This window comes from Phoca vitulina, unplaced genomic scaffold, assembly GCF_004348235.1.
Source record: "Phoca vitulina isolate PV1807 unplaced genomic scaffold, GSC_HSeal_1.0 scaffold51, whole genome shotgun sequence".
NCBI lineage: Eukaryota > Metazoa > Chordata > Mammalia > Carnivora > Phocidae > Phoca > Phoca vitulina.
The window spans coordinates 10,424,709-10,452,664 of NW_022589754.1; the positions used below are offsets into that span (position 1 = coordinate 10,424,709).

The 27,956-nt window shown below is 36.0% G+C and overlaps 1 protein-coding gene across 6 annotated transcripts in view; it reads left to right on the top strand.

Moving 5' to 3' along the window:
- ZDHHC15 (zinc finger DHHC-type palmitoyltransferase 15) overlaps positions 1-27,956 on the top strand; it is a 149,214-nt gene that overhangs the window by 27,542 nt on the left and 93,716 nt on the right. For all 6 annotated transcript variants that reach the window (XR_004297480.1, XM_032387845.1, XM_032387846.1 and 3 more), the window contains exon 2: positions 3,027-3,053. Coding sequence is in view for 5 of the 6 variants with exons in the window: in XM_032387845.1 (XP_032243736.1) it covers positions 3,027-3,053 (27 nt within the window). In the remaining variant the exon portion in view is untranslated. The remainder of the gene's footprint in view (positions 1-3,026; positions 3,054-27,956) is intronic.

The following is a 27,956-nucleotide window of genomic DNA, read 5'->3' on the forward strand; positions in this document are numbered from 1 at the left end:
CTTTAAATGCTAGTCTCTTCCAGAAATACTCTCACTGACACACCCAGAAATAATGTTTTATCAGCTATCTGGGCATCCCTTAGCCTAGTCAAGTTGACACATAAAATTAAACATCACAAGCAATAACATTTTCATTTTAAATATGACTGACATATTCTTAGTCTCTTCCTTTAATAGTGAAAAAGGCAGTATTACAAAGATCACTAAGGGAAAAGCAGAACTACCAAGATAAATGCCCCAATGTTTTATAATAAAGGCCCTTCTTTTTTTCTTCAGAAGTATGTAACTTCCAACAGGGAATTTTGCAAGAAAATATTTTTTCCCTTAGGCTTATTGAAATCCTTACAGATTTCAGGAATATAAGGAACTTTAAAAGTCAAGTCCACTGTCCAACTAATGTGTAAATGTCCTCTACAACATTTCCAAGTGTGTGTAATGGGAGACTCAGTCCTTTCCAATGCTGCCAGTCCATCATTGTCATAGTCGTCACTGTCATCTTCACCATCATCAAAATCTTTTTTTTTCTTATATTGAGCTAAAATGTGTTGACGTGTAGCTTTTACCCATGGATTCTACTTCTGGCCACTGTTCTTGATCATATAAACCAATCCCACTTGCACCATGATAGACATAAAATTATGTAAAGATAGCTGTTCTCCACCTGGAAACTTTACTGGTTTCCACTCATTTTTCTGTATACACATTGTCTCGTTCCAACATCTTCAAAGCACTGAATTATTGCATTCCCTCACCCACAAGTACTATAGCAAGTGGTCAAGCAAATGGTAGTTATGACCTCCGCTTTTTGCTTACCAGTGATTGTTCAGCCATAGAGATAGAAAGAGATATACCAAATAGCAATTTGTTAGCCACTCTTTATTAAGATTAGTCTCCAAGCAACTCTGCTCTCCCCCACTCCATTTTAAGGAGATGTTATTAACCCAGTTCAGAGCCTAGTTCAACTGATTCAGTCATGCAACATGTATATGCAAAATCATGAATCCTAGGTTGATCCACCAAGGCTTCTTGTTTCCATTTCCATTTGTACTGTCAAAGTAGAGTGTGTGCTTCTTTCATTCATTCTTAACCAGGATTTTTTTAACTGGAAAGGAAAAAAGAAAGTTAGTATCCATCTCCAGGCAGGTGTATTATAAAAAAGAGGGCATTACCTGATTAGATTTTTGCACAAACAAAATAGAATAGTTTTAACAAATTTCACCCAAATGATTATTAAAAGAATAAATTTTTTTAAAGATTTATTTATTTATTTGACAGAGACAGACGTAGTGAGAGAGGGAACACAAGCAGGGGGAATGGGAGATGGAGAAGCAGGCTTCCTGCTGAGCAGGGAGCCCGATGTGGGGCTCAATCCCAGGACCCTGGGATCATGACCTGAGCCGAAGGCAGACGCTTAATGACTGAGCCACCCAGGCGCCCCTAAAAGGATAGATTTTTAAGACTCAACAAAAATAGACCTGGAAATGAAGAGAAAGAGAAAGTATAACTGAGGAAATAGCCCCTAGAGTATAGTATCATTCTCTGTTTGGATTTTTTCCCCTTTTTTCTGACCTTAAGTGTTTATCATTGTGTATGAAAACTATGTGTTTTTTTAATTAAAAACAAAATTTTATCTTCTAGAGAGAGAGGGAGAGAGCTCGCACATGCAAGTGGGGGGGAGGGGCAGAGGAAGAGAAACAGAGAGAGAATCTCAAGCAGGCTCCACACCCAGTGCAGAACTCAATGCAGGGCTGGATCCCAGGATGCTGAGATCATGACCTGAGCCAAAATCAAGAGTCAGATGCTTAACCAACTGATCCAAGCGCCCCTGAAAACCATCTTAATTCAATAGTTTCTCAAGATTGAAAGACATGCCTTATAGTTTCACTTTGCCTTAACACCTAGTATAAATGCTCACAGATGGTGGTGACTAACAGGCCTCACTTTGTTAAAATGACATTCTGAGCAAAAATTATGTATACATCACATAAGGCAGCAAAGAATGGTTGGGGAAGGTATAGTTACAGTACATGCAAAAAGCCTTGGAGGCTGGAATCTATTCCTAGCTCTACCATTAACTTTCTGTGTGACCTTGGACAAATCATTTAATACTACTCTAGTCCTTTTTTCCCAGCTGTAAAATGAGACAGATAAACCTGATAATCGCTAAAGTTTCTTCCAGTTCTGATATTCTACAAATTCATAGTTCAAATATAATAAGAAGTGTTAATATTTATTTAATCCTTGCCTTGTGCTAGATACTATGTTAAACAGCAGTTACATGCATTAACTCGTTTGAATCTCAAGTAACCTTGTAAGGTAGGTAATGTTAGGGAAGTTAAGGAACCTGCCTAAGGTCACAAAATAGTGCAACTGGGTTTTTAACCCAGGCAGTTTGACTTCAGAGCTGGCATGCAACCTCCACACTAAATTAATTCTAAATATATAAGAGAAGCTTGGTATTTAAAGATGTTCTACAGTGAATACTTTGAGAAAATGAATGGTCATCTCCTAATTGATTGGCTTTTAAGTCCTTATATAGCTCAAGAGTTTCCATTTGGTGGAATTTTTAAAAATCTGGTTACATCTGTATTCGTTGAATGAGTACAAATTCTTATTAAGTCAGGTTTAAGATGAAGAAAGATAGCAAAGGATGGAATTTAATCATCCTTGCCTTCCCTCATCTTAGCAGGCTGGTTGTTTCCTAAAGTGTTATTCCACTGAATACATGGCTCAAAAATGATATTATGGAAAGAAGGATTAGAAAAATGACGTTTTGGGGCACCTGGGTGGTGCAGTGATTAAGCATCTGACTCTTGGTTTCGGCTCAGGTCGTGATCTTAGGGTTGTGAGATCAAGCCCTGCATCAGGCTCCGTGCTCAGCACAGAGTCTACTTGAGACTCTCTCTCCCTCTGCCCCCCACCCCGCCTCCCACTCTCTCTCTCAAATAAATAAATAAATCTTAAAAAAGGAAAATACAAATGTTTTTAAATATCACTAATTTTGACCTTTCTCTTTTTTTTTACAGTGACTGTTTTGAGCCCAGCAGAAAAAGGTAAGATAGTATTGTAAATTGTATTGGTCAGAATTGTATCCTTTCTATCTAAAAGTGAACTACATAAAAGCCTATAAATTGAGCAACTTTCCCAGGAATACTGAATTGAGTGGAAAGTTTAGGATGGCATTTTTCAGGAGGCATACCAGGAGCTTACCCAGAGATAAAGCAGAACATATTTTCGATGGCCCCTTTGGCTATAGGACAGGAATTGGAAGTTACCAGTATTTATGATAGAGAAAGACATAGGTAATCATGCTGTTGGCCATAGTGACCCTAGGCTCTTGCTTCATCACTGTTGTCCTAGGTACCTTGCCTTCCTGCACAATTCATTCCTTCTTAAAGGTATGGAATAAGGGTCCCACAAGGAAATATAAAAGGATAAGTCCTTCACCATCACAGTTGCAATATATTTACATATTCTTCCCCACTCTTCACCCCCATCTGGCTTAATCTGCAATTTATACTACCACTGTAAAGAGATTGAGGAATTTTCCATTAGAAAATGTATAAACTAAGCATGAGTCTTAACACTTAACCTTGTGTTATTTTTTCAGGCATAACCGTAAGTATTTATGTAGCCACTTTATATAGCCACTTTTAATTCTCACTTCATGGGATTAACTGTTATAATTAATTAGTTACATGATGTTTATATTATGCATTTTTATTTTTTACTCTTTTTATTTTAACGCGAGTATATTTAACATAACATAGAGTATTTTATTAGTTTCAGGTGTACAATATAGTGATTCACAATTTATACATTACTCAGTGCTCATCATGATAAGTGTACTCATTAATCGCCATCACCTATTTCACCCATCCCCCAAACTAGCTGCCCTCTGGTAACCACCAGTTTGTTCTCTATAGTTAAAAGAGTGTTTTTTGGTTTGTCTCTCTTCATCTTTTTTCCTGTACTTGTTTTGTTTCCTGTTTCTTTCTTGTTTTGTTTCCTAAATTCCACCTATGAATGAAATCATATGGTATTTGTCCTTCTCTGACCAACTTACTTCACTTAGCATTATACTCTCTACCTCCATCCATTTATTTGCACATATCAAGATTTCATTTTTTCTGGAGCTGAGTAATATTTGATTGTATATATTTACCACATCTTTTACATCCATCAATGCACACTTGGGCTGCTTCCAATTTTGGCTGTTATAAATAATGCTGCAATAAACATATGGGTGCATGTATCCCTTTCAATAGATGTTTTTGTATTTTTGAGGTAACACCCAGTAGTGCAATTACTGTATCATAGAGTAGTTCTATTTTTAATTTTTTGAGGAACCCCCATAATATTTTCCACAGTGGCTGCATAAGTTTGCATTCCCACCAACAATGCAAGAGGGTTCCCCTTTCTCCATACCCTCACCAACACTTGTTTTTTCTTGTGATTTTGGTTTTAGCCATTTGGCAGGTGTGAGGTGATACCTCGTTGTAGTTTTGATTTGCATTTCCCTCATGATAAGTGATGATGAGCATCTTTTCATGTGTCTTTTGACCATCTGGATGTCTTCTTTGGAGAAATGTCTGTGTATGACTTCTGCCCATTTCTTAATTGGATCATTTGTTTTAGGGGTGTTGAGTTGTATAAGTTCTTTATATGTTTTGGATACCAGCCCTTTATCTGATATGTCATTTGCAAATATCTTCTCCCATTTTGTCGGTTGTCTTTTGGTTTTGTTGACTGGTTCCTTTGCTGTGCAAAAGTTTTTTATCTTGATGAAGTCCCAATAGTTCATTTTTGCCCTTGCTTCTCTTGCTTTTGGCGATGTGTCTAGGAAGAAGTTGCTGTGACCGAAATCGAAGAGGTTGCTGCCTGTGTTGTCCTCAAGGATTTTGATGGATTCCTGTCTCACATTTAAGTCTTTCATCCATTTTGAGTATATTTTTGTGTATGGTGTAAGGAAATGGTCCAATTTCATTCTTCTGCATGTGGCTGTCCAGTTTTCCCAACACCATTTGTTGAACAGACTGTCTTTTTTCCATTGGATATTCTTTCTTGCTTTGTTGAAGATTAGTTGACCATGGAGTTGAGGGTCCATTTCTGGGTTCTGTATTCTGTTCCATTGATCCATGTGTCTGTTTTTGTGCCAGTGCCATACTGTCTTGATGATGACAGCTTTGTAATAGAGCTTGAAGTCCGGAATTACGATGCCACCAGCTTTGGTTTTCTTTTTCAACATTGCTTTGGTTTTCTTTTTCAACATTCCTTTGGCTATTTGGGGTCTTTTGTGGTTCCATACAAATTTTAGGATTGTTTCTTATAACTCTGTGAAAAATGCTGGTGGTATTTTGATAGGCATTGCTTTAATGTGTAGATGGCTTTGGGTACTATAGACATTTTAATAATATTTGTTCTTCCAACCCATGAGCATGGAATATCTTTCCATTTCTTTGTGTCATCTTCAATTTCTTTCATTGGTGTTTTCTAGTTTTCAGAGTACAGGTCTTTTACCTCTCTGGTTAGATTTATTCCTAGTTATCTTCTTATTTTGGTTGCAATTGTAAATGGAATTGTTTTCTGAATTTCTCTTTCTGCTGCTTCATTATTGCTATATAGAAATGCAACAGATTTCTCTATGTTGATTTTGTATCCTGAAACTTTACTGAATTCACATATCAGTTCTAGCAGTTTTTTGGTGGAGTCTTTTGGGTTTTCTATATAACATTTCATGTCATCTGCAAATAGTGAAAGTTTTACTTCTTCCTTGCCAATTTGGGTGCATTTCAATTCTTTTTGTTGTCTGATTGCTGTGGCTAGCCCTTCCATTACTATGTTAAATAACAGTGGTGAGAGTGGACATCCTTGTCTTCTTCCTGACTGTAGAGAAAAAGGTCTCAGTTTCTCCCCATTGAGGATGATATTAGTTGTGGGTTTTTCACATATGGCCTTTATAATGTTGAGGGATGTTTTCTCTTAACCTACTTTGTTGAGTGTTTTTATCATGAATGGATGTTGTACTTTTTCAAATGCATTACCCTGATACCAAAGACAGCTAAGGACTCCACTAAAAAAGAGAACTAGAGGCTAATATTCCTGATGAACATGGATGCAGAATTCCTCAGTAAAATACTATCGAACCAAATCCAACAATATATTTAAAAATCATTCCTCATGGTCAAGTGGGATTTATTCCTTGGTTACAAGTGTGGTTCATCATGTGCAAATCAATCAGTATGATATACCACATTAATAAAAGAATAAGAACCATATGATCATTTCAATAGATGCAGATAAAGCATTTGACAAATAAGCATTCATGCTGTTAATCATTTAACAGAGGGATTGGCTATAGAGGCCACAGAGTAGAGTGATGGGAAGATAGTAGAAAATAGTAATTAAAAGTATGGGTTCTGGAGCTATCCTTACTAAATTCTAGTCCTGGCACCACTACTTCCTAGCAAATTATTCAACCTTCTTGTGTCTACTTTATCATTTGTGGAATAGAAATACTAATACTACCTATTTCATAGAGTTACTATGAAAATTTAATGAGTTAATGCATGCAAAGTACTTAGAACAGTGGTAAGTAAAGCCATACTATGGCTCAACAAATATTTGCTACTATTATTATAGACTTAAAACAAGTCTTGAGTTGTCTGTTATTCTCAGTATGGTTCCTTAAGTCAGAGATCGCCTTATGTATGTGTATATATATATATATATATATATACACACACACACATATATATATATATATATATATATATATATAATAAACATAATTTTCCACAATACACTTTCAAAACAAGTTGGGCTGGGGCTTTACTTATGCTCTATCATAATAAGAATAATGACAATTATGTTATTATTGGAAACTATTATTTATTGTGCTGGGTACCCTGCTAAGTATTATATGTACATTAAGTCCTTCAGTATTTACATAAAGACAGTGATATAGACACTCTTGTGTCCATTTTATTGTGAAAGAAACTGAAATTTAGAAAGGTTAACTAAATTATCCCAGGTCATCTAGCTAGTAAGTGGGAGAATTCAAACCTATAACTGACTTCAAAGTTCGTACTCTTAAGTAAACCTGCACTTGTCTTTTACTTTTCAATCTATAGCTCCCTTATTTGCTTAGTTGAGCTCCTTAATGAGAAACTTGATGCTCAATTGCTGTTTTATCTAGTGTCCGAAGTTCTGTATCTTCATTTTTTGTATATTATCAGTGAATTCAATCACACCAGTGTGGAGTGTCATTTGTAAGCTCAACTCGGTTCAGAGCCTTCCTAGTAGCATCAATCCAGTTACCGGGATTTGAATTCTTTAGATTATGTTACCACAATGTATGATTTCTTTTTCTTTTATCAACTATTTGACCAATCCCCACTCATACCTCCTCTCTGGTAACCATCAATTTGTTCTCTATAGTTAAGACACTGTTTCTTGGTTTATCTCTCTTCTTTTTGAATATTCTTTCCTGCTTTGTTAAAGATTAATTGACCACATAATTGCAGGTTTAATTCTGGGCTTTCTATTCTGTTCTATTGATCTGTGTGTCTATTTTTGTGCCAGTACCATACTGATTACTACAGCTTTATAATATAACTTGAAGTCTGGAATTGTGATACCTCCAGTTTTGTTTTTCAAGATTATTTTGTCTATTTGGGGTCTTTTGTGGTGATAATGTATGATTGTTTCTTTCAAGTTTTTATTTAAATTCCAGTTAGTTAACATACAGTGTAATATTAGTTTCAGATGTAGAATTTAGTGATTCATCACTTACATACAACAACTAGGGCTCATCTCAACAGGTGCCCTCCTTAATACCCATCACCTGTTTAAACCATCCCCCTGCCCACCTCCCTTCCAGCAACCTTCAGTTTGTTCTCTATAGTTGAGTCTGTTTTATGCTTTGCCTCTCTCTTTTTTCCCCTATGTTCATCAGTTTTGTTTCTTAAATTCCACATATGAGTGAAATCATATGGTATTTGTCTTTCTCTGAATGACTTATTTTGCTTAGCATAATGCACTCTTAGCTCCATCCACATCATTGCAAATGGCAAGATTTCATTCTTTTTTATGGCTGAGTAATAGTCCATTGTAGATAAATACCACAAGTTCTTTATCCATTTGGACCACTTTCTTACACCACACACAAAAATAAATTCAAAATAGGTGAAAGACCTAAATGTGAGACAGGAAACCATCAAAATCCTAGAGAACACAGGCAACAACCTTTTTGACATCGGCCATAGCATCTTCTTCCTAGATACATCTCCAGAGGCAAAGGAAACAAAAGCAAAAATGAACTATTGGAACTTCATCAAAATAAAAACCTTTTGCACAGTGAAGGAAATAATCAACAAAACTAAAAGGCAACCTTTGGAATGGGAGAAGATATTTGCAAATGACATACCTGATAAAGGGTTAGTATCCAAAATCTATAAAGAACTTACCAAACTCTCCACCCAAAGAACAAATTTAAGAAATGGGCAGAAGACATGAATAGACATTTTTCCAAAGAAGACATACAGATGGCCAACAGACACATGAAAAGTTGCTCAACATCACTCATCATCAGGGAAATACAATATATGATTTTTAAGCTCCTTCCTGACACTAGAATGCTGATTCCAAGCACTTTTCTCCTGATCGCTCTCAAATTTATCAATATAATAAAGAATAAGATTAGATTTTGCTTCTTTATTCTGCAGTGGGGCATAATGGGACAAAGCACAGGATTTGGGGACAGAAGATCTGAGTTGGACTTACAGCTCTATCATTTACTAGCTCTATGATTTTTATTAAGTAACTCAACTTCTCTGAACCTCAATTTCTATAAAAGGAGGTGAGTTTAGTAACATGTTACAGATTTATTGTAAGCTAGCAAGCATGAAATTATATGGGAGTAAAAGTATACAACAGTAAACTGCTCTATAAATGTTAAGTATGAACAGTCTCAGTTATAACATTTTTATGTCAGGGTTCTCAAAGACAGTGGGATAAATAAGCTGAAATTAGATTTGATTGTAACCAGAAGATTGAAAGCTAGACTTGTAAAGAACTTCTAAAGACTGGAGTTGGTTACTAGGAGATGCCATGAAATTTATTTTTCAGAAAGTATTAGACACCCAAGTATCTGGCATGAATTGGTAAGCCTTGCCTAGAACCTGACCAATAGGCCTAATGAATATCTGTGGTCCCTTCTAACCCAATGAATTTGTGTCTTGTTTGAATTTACACTGCACTATTAAAGTAGAATACAGGGGTGCCTGGGTGGCTCAGTCGTTAAGCATCTGCCTTCGGCTCAGGTCGTGATCCCAGGGTCCTGGGATCAAGCCCCGCATTGGGCTCCCTGCTCGGCGGGAAGCCTGTTTCCCCCTCTCCCACTCCCCCTGCTTGTGTTCCCTCTCTAGCTGTCTCTCTCTCTGTCAAATAAATAAATAAAATCTTTAAAAAATAAATAAATAAGGTAGAATACAGTATAGCATATGACTGCCAATAGGAACATTATTTGGCATTGGCAAATAAATGAAGACCTCAAATCACATAACCTTTTATTCAGTCTCCACAGCTTAAGAAAACCATAATAAACATACTGCAAAAGTTTTTCCATTTCTTGTCTGCTTAATGGTTCTTTTACTGGGTTGAAGAGCTCCCTCCAAATTTATAACCACCCAAAACCAATAGTTACTTTATTTAAAAATATGGTCCTTTGCAATAAAGAAGATGTGAGATACACACACACACACACACACACACACACACACAGTGGAATATTACTCAGCCATCAAAAAGAATGAAATCTTACCATTTGCAATGATGTGGATGGAACTAGAAGGTTTTATGCTAAGTGAAATAAGTCAGTCACAGAAAGACAATACCATATGATATCACTCATATGTGGAATTTAAGACACAAAACAGATGAACATAGGGGAAAGGAAAGAAAAATAAAATAAGATGAAAACTGAGAGGGAGGCAAACCAAAAGAGATGCTGAACTCTAGGAAACAAACAAGGTTGCTGCAGGGGAGGTGGGTGGGGGAAGGGATAATTGGGTGATGGGCATTAAGGAGGGCACTTGATGGAATGAGCACTGTGTGTTATATGCAACTGATGAATCACTAAATTCTACCTATGAAACTAATAAAAATTAAAAAAAAATATGGTCCTTACAGATGTAATCAAGTCAAGATGAGGTCATACTGCATTAGGGTAGGCCCTATGACAGGTGTCCTTATAAGAAAAGGGAAATTTAGATACACAGATACACACAGAGAGAAGATGGTCATGCAAAGACAAAGCAAGCAAAGAGTTATGTTGCCACAAACCAAAAAATACCAAGTATTGCCAAGGATCACCAGAAGCTAGGATGAGGCAAGGAAGGATTCTCTCCTGGAAACTTCAGAGAGAATATGACCTTGCCTAAACCTTAATTTCAGACTTCTCGTCTCCAGAACTATGAGAGAATAAATTTCTGTTCTTAAAGACACCCAGTTTGTGGTAACTTGTCATGACAAACTTGGAGAATTAATACAGTTCCTGATAAATTCCAATCTCTAATGCACTAAGAGCATTGTATCAGTAGCAAATAAGCACAGACTTTGGTGTGAAATGTACCCAGGTTCAAATCTTGACTTTGCCACTTAATATATATATTACCTTTGGGAACTTAATGTCACTAGGTTTCACTTTCTTCATCTGTAAAATTGTTATAAAAGTAACTGTTCTACATGGTGTGTAGAGCACTAAATAAGATGATGTATGTAAGTCTCTTGGCATAGTGCCTGGCATATGATAAGTACAAAATAAATAGTACTAGATATTATTATTGTTATTGTTATTAACATTGGAAAGGACCTAAAAGATCTTTCTTCTAGGAAGCATAATATATTTTAGGACTATAATTCCTACTACTACCTTTATAAATATATTGTCAAAAGCCATGCATTCATATTTTGTAAGTAGAACAACTGAGATCAAAAGAAGTAGCATATGTTGACCTAGTCATGCTGATTCTAGTGAACAGAAAGAACTAAAGCCTAGATCATCTGAACCACAGTCCAGAATATTATATATTATATAATCCTTGATTATACAGGATTCACAAATTCTTTTTTTAAGACATGAGTACATATCTTTTTCCACAGATCATTAGAAACAAAGTCCATAATAAAAATTTTGCTTTCATAAGACTTTTTGCATAGATGATCTTATTCAGCATCATAGTATCTGTATTTTGAAGATCTTGATATGAGGATCTGGGATGCACTGAATGTTAGAAATTTAATAGTGTTCAAGGATAGGTGAGGATAGGGGATGAATTTAAGAATGACATCAGGCACAATATGTCATAAAAATCCACATATAATCAAGAGTAACATATTGAGGGGCGCCTGGGTGGCTCAGATGGTTAAGCGTCTACCTTCGGCTCGGGGGTCATGATCCCAGGGTCCTGGGATCAAGCCCCACATCGGGCTCCCTGCTTGGTGGGAGGCCTGCTTCTCCCTCTCCCTCTACTGTTCCCCCTGCTTGTGCTCTCTCGCTCTCTCTGTCAAATAAATAAATAAAATCTTTAAAAAAAAAAAGAGTAACATATTGACCACTTGCTTATCTTCAAAAATGGCCATTAATCATTTTAAGTAAAAGTCTCACTCATCCTTTGAGAATTCATTTGCATACTAGTTTCATACTAAATTCTCTGGTTTCCTTTTTAAAGTTAAAAATAGTTGTAGCTATTTACCTTTTTAGAAATAGATGTCATTCCTAAATACTTGAACTTCTGTGGGCTGAATTTGTGTTCCCCCGACATTTATATGTTGAACTCCTAACCCCCAGTACCTCAGACTGTGACTGTATTTGGAGATAGGGTTTTTTAAAGAGGTAATTAATTTAAAATGAGGTCCCTAGGGTGAGCCCTAATCATTATGACTGGTGTCGTTATAAAAAGAGGATATTAGGACACAAACACAGAGTGAAGACCATGTGAGGACACAGGAAGATGGCCATCTACAAACCAAGAAGAAAAGCCTCAGAAGAAACCAACCCTGCTGATACCTTAATGTTGGACTCAAAAACTGTGAGAAAGTAAATTTCTGTTGTTTAAGCCATTCAGTCTGTGGTACTTTGTTATTGCAGCCCTAGCAAATTAATATAAGAACTTATTTAGGTTTCCATTTGAAAACCCAGAGCATGAAAGTATTTGCTCTGTGTCCACTTCTTGATATATTAATCTTGACTTATTGGTCATATATGAGACATCAGGAAGTTGAAAGGGCACTGGGAGGAAAAAGTTTGGGCCACAGTATGATCTATTATACTCCCATTCATACTGCATAGGAAATCTTCAGCTAGGTTTTGAGCACTTGTCTCAGTGTTCTGATCTTATACTTATTATTGTAAAACTACTTATAATGTGGATTTGGGGAACCAAATGAAGCTCTCTTTAGAGGCTAACGTATTTCTAAAAGATTATTATATTGCAGCACCTGGGTGGCTCAGTCAGTTAAGCATCTGACTTCAGCTCAGGTCATGATCTCAGGTTCCTGGGATCAAGTCCAGTCCTGGGATCGAGCCTGGCATTGGGCTCCCTGCTCAGTGGGAAGCCTGCTTCTCCCTCTCCTTCTTGCTCTGCCCCTCCCCGCCCCACATAAATTAATTATTAGTTTCAGAGGTAGAATTTATTGATTTGTCATTGAATAAAACACCCAGTGCTCATTGCATCAAGTACTCTCATTAAAGCCTATCACCCAATTATCCCTTCTCCCCCCACCCACCACCCTGAAGCAACCCTGTTTGTTTCCTAGAGTTCAGCATCTCTTTTGGTTTGCCTCCCTCTCAGTTTTCATCTTATTTTATTTTTCTTTCCCTTCCCCTATGTTCATCTGTTTTGTGTCTTAAATTCCACATGAGTGAAATCATATGGTATTTGTCTTTCTGTGACTGACTTATTTCACTTAGCATAATACCTTCTAGTTCCATCCATGTCATTGCAAATGGCAAGATTTCATTCTTTTTGATGACTGAGTAATATTCCACTGCTTTTATATCTATCTCTCTCTCTATATATATAAACTATATTATATATATAATATATAACATATAATAAACCTTTAGCCAGACTAATGAAGAAAAAGAGAAAGGACCCAAATAGATAAAATCAGAAATGAAAGAGGAAAAGTAACAACTGATACCACATAAATACAATGGATTATAAGAGAATACTATGAAAAATTATATGCCAACAAATTGGACAATCTAGAAGAAATGAATAAACTCCTAAAACATACAGTCTTTCAAATCTGAATTAGAAAGAAACAGAAAATCTCAACAGATCAATTACTAGTAACAAAATTTAATTGGTAATCAAAAAACTACCAAAAATTAAAAGTACAGGATCAGATGGATACACAGGTGAATTCTACCAAACATTTAAAGAAGAATTAATATTTATACTCCTCAAACTTTTCCAAAAAATAAGAGGAAGGAAAGCTTTCATATACATTCTATGAGATCGGCATTACCCTGATACCAAAACCAGACAAAGATACCACAAAAATAGAAAACTGCAGGCCAACATCCCTAATAAACATAGATGCAAAAATCCTCAACAAAATATTATCAAACTGCACTCAACAATACATTGACCAAAAAAAAAATACATTAACACATCATTCACCATAGTCAAGTGGGATTTATTCTGGGGATGTAAGGATGGTTCAGTATTTGCAAATCAATCAATGTGATGCATTACATCAACAAAGCGAGGAAACAAATCATATGATATTCTCAATAGTGCAGAAAATGCATTTGACAAAAATCAACATCTGTTCATGATAAAAAGTCTCACTAAAGTGGATTTAGAGGGAACATACCTTAACATAGTAAAGGTATATATATGAAATATATATGAAGTACCTACAGCTAACATCATACTCAGTGGTGAAAAATTGAGGGCTTTTTCTCTAAAATCAGGAACAAGACAAGGATGTCTACTCTTGCCACTTGTATTCAACATAGTACTGGAAGTCCTAGCCACAGAAATCTGACAAGAAATAGAGATAAGATGCATCCATATTGGTAAGGGAGAAGTTAAATTGGCACTATTTGCAGATGACATAATACAATATATAGAAAAACCTAAAGACTCCACCAAAAACTACCAGAAATTGGGGTGCCTGGGTGGCTCAGACGGTTAAGTGTCTGCCTTCAGCTCAGGTCATGATCCCAGGGTCCTGGGATCAAGTCCCGAGTTGGGCTCCCTGCTCAGCAGGGACTCTGCTTCTCCCTCTCCCTCTGCTGCTCCCCCTGCTTGTGCTCTCTTTCTGTCAAATAAATGGATAAAATCTTTAAAAAAAAGCTACCAGAAATAATAAATGAGTTCAGTAAAGTTGCAGGACACAAAATTAATACCAAGAAATTGATAGCATTTCTATGCACTAATAATTAAGTAGCAGAGAAATAAAGAAAATAATTCCATTTACAATTGCACCAAGAAAAAATACCAAAAAAAAAATTAACCAATGAGGTGAAAGACCTGCACTCTGAAAACTATAAAACACTGATGAAAGAAATTGAAGATGATACAAACAACTTGAAAAATATTTCATGCTCATGGATTGGAAGAATTAATATTGCTAAAATGTCTGTATTACCCAAAGGAATTTACAGATTCAATGCTATTTTTATCAAAATACCAACAGCATTTTTCACAGAACTAGAATAAATAATCCTAAAATTTGTGTGGAACCACGAAAGACCCCCAAATACCAAAAACCATCTTGAGAAAGAAGAACAAAGCTGAAAGTATCACAATTCCAGATTTCAAATACTCCAGTATTTAAGATATACTACACAGCTATAGTAATCCAAACAGTATGGTCCTGGCACAAAAATAGACACATAGATCAATGAAACTGAAGAGACCCCAGAAACAAACCCACAATTATATGGTCAATTAATCTATGATGAAGAAGGCAAGAACATACAATGAAGAAAAGACAGTCTTTATTAAATGGTGCTAGGAAAACTGGACAGCTATGTGCAAAAGAATGAAACTGGATTACTTTTTTACACCATAAACAAAAATAAACTCATATTGGATTAAAGACCTAACTGTGAGACCTGAAACCATAAAATTCCTAGAAGAGAACACAGGCAGTAATTTCTCTGGCATCAATCATAGCAACATGTTTCTAGGTATGTCTCCTGAGGCAAGGGAAACAAAAGTAAAAATACACTATCGGGACTACATCAAAATAAAGCTTTTGCACAGTGAAGGAAACCATCAACAAAACAAAAAAGCAACCTGCTAAATGGGAGAAGGTATTTTCAAATGATATATCTGGTAAGGGGTTAATATCTAAAATATGTAAAGAACTCATCACATTTCAACACCAGAAAATTTTTTGAAAAGACAATCCAATTTAAAAAATGGGCAGAAAACCTGAATAGACATTTTTCCAAAGAAAACATTTAGATGACTCACAGACATATGAAAAGATGTTCAACATCACTCATCATCAGGGAAATGCAAATCAAAACTTCAAGATATCACCTTACATCTGTCAGAATGGCTAAAATCAAACCCACAAGAAATAACAAGTGTTGGTAAGGATATGGAGGAAAAAGAACACTCATGAACTGTTGGTGGGAATGTGAATTGTTATAGCCACTATGGAAAACAATATGGAGGTTTTTTTTAAAAAATAAAAATATAAATACCATGTGATCCAGTAATTTCACTAATTGGTATTCAGCCAAAGAAAATGAAAACACTAATTTGAAAAGATATATGCACCCCTATGTTTATTGCAGATTTATTTACAGTAAACAAGATATGGAAGCAATCTAAGTGTCTGTCAATTTACGAATGGATAAAAAATAGTGTGTATATATACAATGGAAAATTATGCAGCCATGAAGGAAAGAATGAGATCTTGCTATTTGCAACCACAGAGTATTTTGCTAAGTGAATAAGTCAGACTGTGAAAGACAAATACCATATGATTTCACTCATATGTGGAATCTAAGTAAATCAAACGAATAAACAAAAAAAGGAGAATCAGACATATAAATACAGAGAACAAAATGATGTTTGCCAGAGGGAAGGGGGTTCAAGGATAGGCAAAATGGGTGAAGGGGAATGGGAAATACAGGCTTTCAGTTATGGAATGAATAAGTCACAGGGATAAAAGGTACAGCATAGGGAATATAGTAAATGATATTGTAATAGCATTGTATGGGGACAGATGGTAGCTACACTTTTGGTGAGCATAGCATGATGTATAGAGAAGTTGAATCACTATGTTGTATACCTGAAACTAATCTAACGTGTGTCAACTATACTCAAATGAAAAAAAAATTAATTAAAAAATAAAAATCCAGTGGTGTCTATTGTATACTTGGTAAAGATTTTAAAAAGTAATTTTGCTCCTTCACATTTTGACAAGTCTCTTTTGATATAGCTACATCTAAAAGTACATTTCAAAGCTATTACTCCCCTGCTATTATCCCTCCCCAGTGGCCTGAGCTAGAACTTATATGCTCCTATGTACTTCCCAATATGACTCCTGCAACCCCCTCTTGCATCAGTTTACTCCTTGATGGTGGCATGTATGGAGCCAAAATGATGAGATCTATATGTGTGAGGAAAGATCAGCCAGAGTGAAGCCAATGCTATGTTTCAGAGTCATGATTTTGCTTCCTACCCTAGATGCATACTACTTGGCACTTCTTTCTATCATACAGACTAGAATTCCCAACACATTTAAATATGGCTATGAGAAAAATGAAAATGTTAGGCTGGGAAGTCAGAATAAATAGCTACCTATTATGCTAAATGTTAGAAAATCTAAAATGAAAAGACTGCAAAGAAAAAGGCCCAGTTTTGTTTTTTGTTTGTTTGTTTGGAGGTTGTTAGAGTCAATATTTTTATTATTACCAGTTAACAGATGAAGGGAATGGAGACTAAAAGATAACTAAGGTTAGAGAATTATAACACATTCTATTTCAGAGGTGCCTGGGTGGCTCAGTTGGTTGAGCATCTGACTCTTGATTTCAGCTCAGGTCATGATCTCAGGGTTGTGGGACTGAACCCAGTGTTGGGCTTCACGCTCAATGTGGAGTCTGCTTGAAATTCTCCCTTTCCTTCTGCCCTCCCCACTCCCCTCCCCACAACCACACACTCTCTCTCTCTAAAATAAATAAAATCTTTTTAAAAATACTATTTCAGGGGCACCTAGGTGGCTCAGTCGTTAAGCGTCTGCCTTCGGCTCAGGTCATGGTCCCAGGGTCCTGGGATCGAGCCCCACATCGGGCTCCCTGCTCAGCGGGGAGCCTGCTTCTCCCTCTCCCACTCCCCCTGCTTGTGTTCCTGCTCTCGCTATCTCTCTGTCGGATAAACAAACAAAATCTTAAAAAAAAAAAAAAATTAAAAAAAAATACTATTTCAAATCCATTTATTATGTGCCAACTACTGCTCTAATGTACCTTAGGAGTATTGATTCATTTAATTCTCATTACAGCCCTCTGAAGTATTATTATATGCTCATTTATGGATGAAAAAAACTGAGTATAGACTGTATTAGTTTTCTAGGGCTGTCATAACAAATTATGACAAACATGGTGAAATAAAACAACCAAAATTTATTCTCAAATGGTTCTAGTGGGCAGAAGTGTGAAATGATGATATCTATGGGCCATGCTCCCTCCAGAGGCTTAAGGGAAGATGCCAAATCTTATCTCTTCCAGCTTCCAATGACTGCCTTTGTCTCTTGGCTTGTTAGCCGCATCACATCACCCCAGAAAAGACTCATTTTTAGATCTCTTTGGGATTTTTTTTTTGTCACGTTAAGATTTAATTTACATACAATAAGAATCACTCTTTATAAATATACAGGTTGATGAGTTTTGACAAATGTATACAGTGATGTAAACACCATCAAGATAAAGAATATTTACATTATCCTCAAAATATCCCTCTTCCCCCTTTACAAGCTATCTTCTCACTTTTCACCTTGGCAACCAATTATCTGTTTTCTCTTCATATAGTTTTACCTTTCTCAGAACGTCCTATAAATTGGATCATAACCCTTTGTATCTGGCTTCTTTCACTTAGTAATATGCATTTAAGATTCATCCATGTCAGTGCATGTATGAGTAGTTTGTTTATTTTTACTGGTGAGTAGTATTCTATATTATAGATGTACCCCAATTTGCTTATTTATTCACAAATACATGAGCATTTGGGTTGTTTCCAGTTTGGGGCTATTATGAATCAAGCTGATAAGAATATCCATGTACAGGCCTTCGCGGAAATGTATGTTTTTATTTCTCTTGGGTAAATACCTGGGAGTGGATTGCTAGGCTGTATGGTAATTGTATGTTTAACTATAAGAAACTGCTAAACTGTTTTGCAAAGGGGTTCTACCATTTTGCATCCCCATCAGTGATGTATGAGTGTTCCAGTCACTCTACATCCTCACTGTCACTTGGTGTTGTTAGGAATTTTAAACCATTTTATTGTGTATGATGTGATATCTCCTTGTGGTTTTACTTTGCACTTATGTAACGATTAATAATAAGCATCTTTTCGTGTCCTTGTTTGCCATCTCTCTATCTTCTTTTATGAAGCATCTCAATCTTCTACCTATTTTTTATTGAGTCTTTTGTCTTATTATTGAGTTGTAAGAGATCATTAAATGTCTAGATACAAGTCTATCTGTTTTTAAGCAAATATGATTCCTTTCAGGGAGCAAAATTAGAATCAATGGGAGAGAACTACCAGGAGGCATATTTCTGCTTAATATGAGGAAGATGTGTCTAACAGTTATCTAACAATAGAATGGGCTGCCCCAAGAGTTAAGTTTCCCATTACTTCAGGTATTCAAACAAAAGCTGGCTGAACAATTATTAGCAATAGTGCAAAGAAGATTTATACATTTATACATCATGGAGACTGTTGATCCAAATGGCATCTAATGACTTTTCCAAATCTAAAATTTTATATTAAAATAAATCAAGCCAACATCATATTAATGAGGTACAGAATTTATTGGTTGCATCAAAAAAAGGAAATTCATTCTGAGGGAACCAAGCTGGAATTGGGATAACCCCAGCCACTTTCCCAGCCAGTGAAAAATTGGCTTGCAAATCCCTAGCTACTGTGTAGAAAGTAGGGATTCTCTGTTCTGCTTTGGTGTCCACTGTGAGTATCCCTGACAACATGAAGGCATTGGGCTATATTTAATCCAAATGATACATACAGAATGGTGGCATCTCGACTATCCATTTTAAACCAGGAAAGTAGCCAAAGGTGATTCCATAAGTGATACTGCCCTGTGTACTTATTTATTCCAACAATCAATGAATCAATGAAATGTTAAGTAAACATTATCAAAAAGAACAATGAAAACAAACCACTTTCCTCTTTTGAACAAAGCCATAGTGTGTCTGCCCCTGAAGTCTGTATAGTTTTTACCACCATATCTCAGAAAACAAATCACTAAGACTTAAGAGGAAGGAAAGGAGAGGAAGAAAGCTGATGTCAATTAAGTCCTAGGAGTATGTGACATACTTTTACACTTAAGTCAATTAGTTCTCACAACTTTGTCAGACAAACTGATAAGGTTGTTTTTGTGTGTGTGTATACATATATCATGAGATCAGCAAAGTTAACCAGCTTCTCAAGGACACATAGTTATTAAGTGGCGGATCTAGAGTTCAAGCCCAAATCATCTGAATCCAAATACATTGTATTTTGCATGGCATTTCAATGCTCAAAACAGACCAAGAAGAGAGGCCTCTTCAGCATGGAAAAAGAAAGGGGCGATAATCCAAGTTTATAAACACATGTAGGCTATATATTTTGTTAGCTTTGTGTTGTTTACCAAATTCCAATATGCTCGGACTAGAAAGCTCTTTGAAACTGAAAAAATACTGAGTTTTTACGACAATTAAAATGAAGCCCTGCTTTGCACATGGGCTGGCAAACTTATGAGACTCATTACCTCCCAGAATTGGTATAGACTGAAGATATAACCAGCTTCATAAAAGGTTTATATAAATTGATAGATGGTAGATGCCTAATGGATAATTAAGGGGAAATAGGGTATTTGAGAGACAACCTTAACTTTTGAAATTGATATCAATAAGGAAAATCATGCTCTTTTAAAATGTGATGCCATATGTTGACACTAGAATTTGATACTACCATCAGAGAGACTCCTAAGGAGTAGCTGGCTAAACCTTGAAAACAACTCTTGGGGCACCTGGGTGGCTCAGTCAGTTGTGTCTGGCTCTTGGTTTTGGCTTGGATCATGATCTCAGGGTTGTGGGATCGAACCCTGAGGCTGCACTCAGCACTGAATCTGCTTGGGATTCTCTTCCCCCCCCAAATAAAGAAAATCTTAAAAAAAAAAAAGAAAACAACTCGAGAAAATCTTATATTCTCCTGGGGTAGGGGGTAGCTGAATAATGGAAACAACTCTGGGACAATTCTTGTGTTCTCATGAATTATCCTTAACTCTTTGGCTACAATCTATGGGCATCTAACCCCATTCTCTCCAAATACTCCTTCAAATAGCTGAGAGAGAAGGTTCAGCTCTTTGTTCAAGTTTTTAAGACAGTGAAAGTAAATTAAGGCAATGAACTCACATATTAGAATCAAAACCTCATTGATAGGTGTCTCCTACTCAGAGAGGTGACTGTCTCACTGACAAATTTCCCCTTGATAATAATCTGGGAATTTCTATCTTGGGCCAAAATGGGGATTTTAGTGAGGATTCTTTCAATTGCTAAAGCTACAGCTGCTGTCCCTATTTGAATGATGGTATGTAGTTGAAAGGTACACCCTTCTCCCCATTACCCAACTCTACCAACTCAAATGCTTTTAGTCATCAATTGATATAAAAGATACTATAGAAAATGTATCTTTTTAAATGAAACATGGTTTTCAATAATAGCCTTTAAAGAAAAGAGGTATGTTGGATAATTGCCACAATAACAGCCTTAGCATTTACTTGTCTAAATATATATAGTAAAATTTCATTATTTTCCTCTTTTCCCCAATTTGGTGCTCATCTTGCTGCATTTAGAACAGCTTATCTGCTGCATTCATTCTTTTTTTTTAATTTTATTATGTTATGTTAATCATCATACATTACATCATTAGTTTTTGATGTAGTGTTCCATGATTCATTGTTTGCGTATAACACCCAGTGCTCCATTCAATACGTGCCCTCCTTTGCTGCATTCATTCTTATTCACACAAGAAAGTGTATGCATGTGCATACACATACACACAAAATCACTCATTTTCCATTAGTCCCTGGGAACAACAGATAGAAAGGCATCCTGCTGGCAAAAGATGTTGCTAATAACAAATTTATGCTACTTCCACCATGTGGTTTCAGATTCCATAATTTTTATCAAGGTGTTTATGAATTATTATTTCAGGAAAAAAGTTCAAGTAGCTTTCTCATTTCAGAAGCTACTTCCATAATGGGATATTTACAGTGCAACACAGTGACTAAATTCAGAAAAACTGCATGCCTAAGGATTTTTCTTTGGCAGTTGGTCATGTTCCTTATGGCTGATTTCTTCTTCTCCTGAAAACCTTTGCACATGTGGAAGGAAAAAAAAAACTTGAAAGGTTTTTGGCTTTCCATGTGGTAATCACAGCTCCAGCAGCTTCCAATGCCCCATGACTGTGATCACTACCAGATAAACAAAAGACTACTGTGCCTGTTTGCTTTAAAAAGATGTTTTCCTGGTTCATTCCAATGTCAATGAGTAGTGGCCGGTCAGGAATACTGTTCAAAAGCTCTTTGGTTTTTCTGGTGATCTGTAATCTCACTAGAGGATCACACTTAAAAAACTCATTGTCCCTACGGTTTATAAGAATAACTATAGTTACAAAATATAAAGAAATATGTTTCTCATTTTTAAAAAAGATTTTATTGATTTATTTGAGAGAGAGAGAGCAAGCACAAGCAGGGGGAGAGGCAGAGGGAGAGAGAAAGGGAGAAGCAGACTCTCTGCTAAGCAGGGAGCCCGATGCGGGACTCGATCCCAGGACCCTAGGATCATGACCTGAGCTGAAGGCAGACGATTAACCGACTGAGCCACCCAGGTGCCCCTATGTTTCTCATGTTTTAAGGCAGAAAAAAAATGAATTTCCACACATTTGGAATCATACCTTAGGAACATCAAATATATAGGGAGAAACAAAATTGAGAATCATGGGTCCCACCCATAATATAATAATACTCACTGCAGGATGAAATGTGACAGAGATGTGGAAATTGCCTGCCAGGGATGTTGGAGAGGAGCTTCCCCTTGGGATGGTGGGCTGAAAACCAAATGACCCCTAAAGCCCTGTTTTCTATGGCTCATCTGCCTGAGAATCACTTGGAGGAGTTGTTAGATTCTTGGACTCCCATCTCAGACCACTGATTCAGAATCTTTGGTATAGAGCTTGAGGATCTGCATTCTAATAACCTCCCAAGGTGATTTTGATGCACACTGAAACTTGGGACCCACTGCTCCAAGGAAAAGAGCTTTGGACTGAGAATGAAGCAGCCTGGATTCTGGTTCCTTTGCTTCCATAACTTTTCTAGGTAACCCTAATCAAGTCACATACCCTACCTGTGCCTCAATTATTTCTCTATAAAATGAGGAGGTTAAACTAGAGGATCTCTATGTTCTCTAAGATTTTTTTCTTTTAAAATTGAATTACAATTAACATACAATGTTATGTTTGTTTCAGGTGTATGTTCTCTAAGATTCTTATAAAATCTATAGTATATTCCATATTCTACCAATCCAGTAATTGACTTTGACTTAGTCATTTAACCTCATGATCCCTAATTTTCTACCCATCTATTAAAAAAAAGTACTCATAACTTCTGTGAAACATTGGAATACAGGAACGAGGGTCAGCTGTTTTAAATTTTACGATTAAACCAGTCGTTAATTTGTAGTATTAGCTGGAACAATTTACAATCCCACACTTCCCATCTCAATCATTGGAAGAAAAATAAATACCCTTAAAACACTATCAAGTATAAGAGTTTAGTTTGCAACATTCAGGGGAACGAAATTGCAGAGATTTATTACCTTTGAAGTGCATAATAAAGTTATTTTCTCCTAATTTCTTTGCAACCAGAAGTTCCATAATCCCATTCCATACTGAAGGACAGGAGTTAGTTTATGTCCCTTCTAACTTAGATAGACATGGAATCTTTCCTGTATAAACTTCATAAAATCAAAGGAACAAAACCATAGCAAAAGATAACACAAAATAATAATTTTTTTATTTTTATTTTTATTAAAAATCAATTACATGTAGTTTTTGAGGAATAAATGAGATAATACATGTAACATCTTAATAAATTCATAATAAATTCTCTGCAAAAAAAGATAACACAAAGAAACAATTTTATTTTTTATTTTTTTATTTTTATTTAAAATAGATGAACATATAGTGTATTATTGATTTCAGAGGTAGAGTTTAGTGACTTATCAGTTGCATATAACACCCAGTGCTCATTACATGAAGTGCCCTCCTTAATGCCCATCACCCAGTTACCCTATCCCCTCACCCACCTCCCCTCCAGCAACCCTCAGTTTGTTTCCTATAGTTAAGAGACTCTTAACAGAACAATTTTAAAGTATTGTCTAAGATCAAAAATTCCACTAACAGTTCACAAGGGCTAGGCTGTGGAGGAAGAATGACTATTATTCATTGGTGATAAGAATGTAAACTAAGAAAAAAAATTTAAGCTTTTATTTAAATTCCAGTTAGTTAACATACAGTGTAATATTAGTTACAGGTATACAATATAGTGATTCAACACTTCCACACAACACCTGGTGCTCATCACAACATAGGCACACCTTAATCCCCATCACCTATTGAACCCATCCCCCCACCCACTACCCCTCTGGTAGCTATCAGGTTGTTCTCTGTAGTTAACAGTCTGTTTCTTGATTTGCCTCTCTCTTTTTTGCTTAATTTGTTTTTTTTTTAATTTTTAATTTAAATTCAAAATTTAGTTAACATATACTGTATTATTAGTTTCAGGGGGTAGAATTTAGTGATTCATCAGTTACATATAACACCCAGTGCTCATTTCATCAAGTGCCTCCTTAATACCCATAACCCAATTACCCCATCGCCCACCCACCTCCCCTCCTGCAACCCTGTTTGTTTTCTATAGTTAAGAGTGTTTTATAGTTTGCCTCCCTCTTTGATTTTATCTTGTTTTATTTTTTCTTCTCTTCCCCTATATTTATCTGTTCTGTTTCTTAAATTCCACATATGAGTGAAATCATGTGGTATTTGTCTTTCTCTGACTTATTTAGCACAACATAATACCCTCTAGTTCCATCCACATTGTTGCAAATGGCAAGATTTCATTCATTTTGATGGCTGAATAATACTCCATTAAATATACATACCACTTCTTTATCCATTCATCAATTGATGAACACCTGAGTTGCTTACATAATTTGGGTCTTATTAATGATGCTATAAACATAAGGATGTATGTGTCCCTTTAAATTAGTGTTTTTGTATTCTGTGGGTAAATACCCAGTAATGTGATTACTGGATCATAGAACAGTTCTGTTTTTAAATTTGAAGAACCTCCATACTATTTTCCACAGTGGCTGCAACTGTTTACATTCACACCAACAATGCAAGAGGATTCCCCTTTCTCCACATCCTCACCAACACCTGTTGTTTCTTGTGTTGTTAATTTTAGCCATTCTGACAGGTGTGAGGTGATAGCTCATAGTTTTGATTTGCGTTTACTGATGATAAGTGATATTGACCATCTTTTCATGTGTCTGTTGGCCATCTGGATGTCTTCTTTGGAAAATGTCTATTCATGTTTTCTGCCCATTTTCTAATTGGACTAATCATTCTTTTGGTGTTGAGTTTTGTAAGTTCTTTATATATTTTGGATACTAACCCTTTATTACATATGTCATTTGCAAATATCTTCTCCCAGTCTCTAGGTTGTCTTTTAGTTTTGTTGTTTCCTTCACTGTGCAGAAGCTTTTATTTTGATGAAGTCCCAGTAGTTTATTTTTGCTTTTGTTTCCCTTGCCTTAGGAGACATATCTAGAAAGAAGTTGCTATGGCCAATGACAAAGAGGTTATTGCCTGTGTTCTTTTCTAGGATTTTGATGGACTCCTATCTCACAATTAGGTCTTTCATCCATTCTGAGTTTATTTTTATGTATGGTGTAAGAACATGGTCCATTTTCATTCTTTTGCATGATGCTCTCCAGTATTCCCAGCACCATTTGTTGAAGAGACTGTCTTTTTCCCATTAGATATTCTTTCCTGCTTTGTTAGAGATTAATTGACCATATATTTATGGGTTCATTTATGGGTTTTCTATTCTGTTCCACTGATCTATGTGTCTATTTTTGTGCCAGTATCATATTGTTTTGATTACTATAGCTTTCTAATATAACTTCAAGTCTGGAATTGTGATGCCTCCAGCTTTGCTTTTCTTTTTCAAGGTTGCTTTGGCTAGTCGGGGTCTTTTGTGCTTCCATACAAATTTTATGATGGTTTTTTCTAGCTCTGTGAAAAATGCTGTTGGTATTTTGATAGGGATTACATTAAATGTGTAGATTGCTTTGGGTAGTATATGCATTTTAACAATATTTTTTCTTCCAATCTATGGGCATGGAATGTTTTTACATTTCTTTGTGTCCTCGTCAATTTCTTTCAGTAGCATTTTATAGTTTTCCCAGTACAGGTCTTTCACCTCTTTGGTTAGGTTTATTCCTAGGTATCTTATGGTTTTGGTATACTGTAAATGGGAATGATTCCTTAATTTCTCTCTCTGGTGCTTCATTATTGGTGTATGGAAATGTAACAGATTTGTGTAGGTTGATTTTGTATCCTGTGACTTTACTGAAATCATATATCAGTATAGTTTATTGGTGGAGTCTTTGAGGTTTTCTGTATAGAGTATCATGTCATGTGCAAATAGTGAAAGTTTTACTTCTTTCTTGCCAACTTGGATGCCTTTTATTTCTTTTTGTTGTCAGATTGCTGTGGCTAGGACTTCAGATACTATGTTAAATAACAGTGGTGAGAGTGGACATCCTTGTGTTGTTCCTGAACGTAGAGGAATGTACAGGAAAGCTCTTAGTCTTTCCCCATTGATTATGTTAGCTATGGGTTTTTCATAAGATGGCTTTTATTGTGTTGAGGCATGTTCCATGTAAACCTACTTTGTTGAGGGTTTTTATCATGAATGGATATTGTACTTTGTCAAATTCTTTTTCTGCATCTTTTGAAATGATCACATGGTTCTTATCCTTTCTTTTATTATTTTTTAAAGATTTATTTATTTACTTTTAGAGAGAGAGAGAGAGAACAAGCAGGAGGAGGGGCAGAGGGAGAGGGAGAGGAGAATCCCAAGCAGACTCTCTGCTGAGTGCATAGCCCAGCGTGGGGCTCAATCTCACGACCCTGAGATCATGACCTGAGCAGAAATCAGGAGTCCAACGCTTAACCAACTGAGCCACCTAGGTGCCCCTTATCCTTTCTTTCATTAATGTGGTGTATAATGTTGATTGATTTGTGAATATTGTACCACCCTTGCATCATGTGAATAAATCCCACTTGATTCTGGTGAATGATTTTTTTTAACGTATTGTTGGAATCAGTTTACTAGTATTTTGTTGAGGAATTTTGCATGTATGTTCATCACAGAGATACTGGCCTGTAGTTCTCTTCTTTTGTACTGTCTTTTTCTGGTTTGGGTATCAGGATAATGCTGTCCTCATAGAATGAATTTGAAAGATTTCCTTCCTCTTCTATTTTTTTTTTTTTTTTGAAGTAGTTTGAGAAGAATAGGTATTAACTCTTCTTTAAATGTTTGGGAGAGGGCACCTGGGTGGCTCAGTCATTAGGCATCTGCCTTTGGCTCAGGTCAGGATCCCCGGGTCCTGGGACTGAGCCCCGCATTGGGCTCCCTGCTCGGTGGGCCTGCTTCTCCCTCTCCCTCTGCCTGCTGCTCCCCCTGCTGTTCTCTCTCTCTCTCTCTCTCTCTCTGTCAAATAAATAAATAAAATCTTTTAAAAAAATAAAGTAAATAAATGTTTGGTAGAATTTGCCTGTGAAGCCATCTGGTCCTGGACTTTTGTTTGTTGGGAGGTTTTTGATTACTGATTCAGTTTGTCTGCTGGTTATTGGTATGTTCATGTTTTCTATTTCTTCCTGTTTCAGTTATGGTAGCTTATATGTTTTTAGGAATTTATTTCTTCCATGTTGTCCAGTTTGTTCACATAATGTTTGTATTTCTCTGGTCTTAGTTATCCTTTCTTCTCTCTCATTTGTGATTTTATTTATTTGAGTCCTTTCCCTTTTCTTTTTGATAAGTCTAGCTAGAGGGTTATCAGTTTTATTAACTTTCTCAGTGAAGCAGATCCTGTTTTCATCAATCTGTTCTATGGGGTTTTTTTGTGGGGTTTTTTTGTTTGTTTTCTTTTTTAGTTTCTATATCATTTATTTCTGCTCTACTCTTTACCTTCTTTCTGCTGGCTTTAGGCTTTGTTGTTCTTTTTCTACTTTCTTTAGGTGAAAGGTTAGGTTCATTTGAGGTTTTTCTTGCTTCTTGAATTAGGCCTGTTTGGGCATGCATGTCCCTCTTGCGATCATTTTCCTGCATCCCAAAGGTTTTGAACCATCGTGCTTTCATTTTCCTATGATTTTTTTTATTTCTTCTTTGATTTCCTGGTTGACCCATTCATTGTTTAGTAGCATGTTGTTTAACCTCCATGTATTTGTGGTCTTTCCACATTTTTTCTTGTGGTTGAATTCTAGTTTCATACTGTTGTGGTCAGAAAAGGTACATGATATGACTTCAGTCTTTTTGTATTTATTGAGGCCTGATTTGTGACCTAATACATG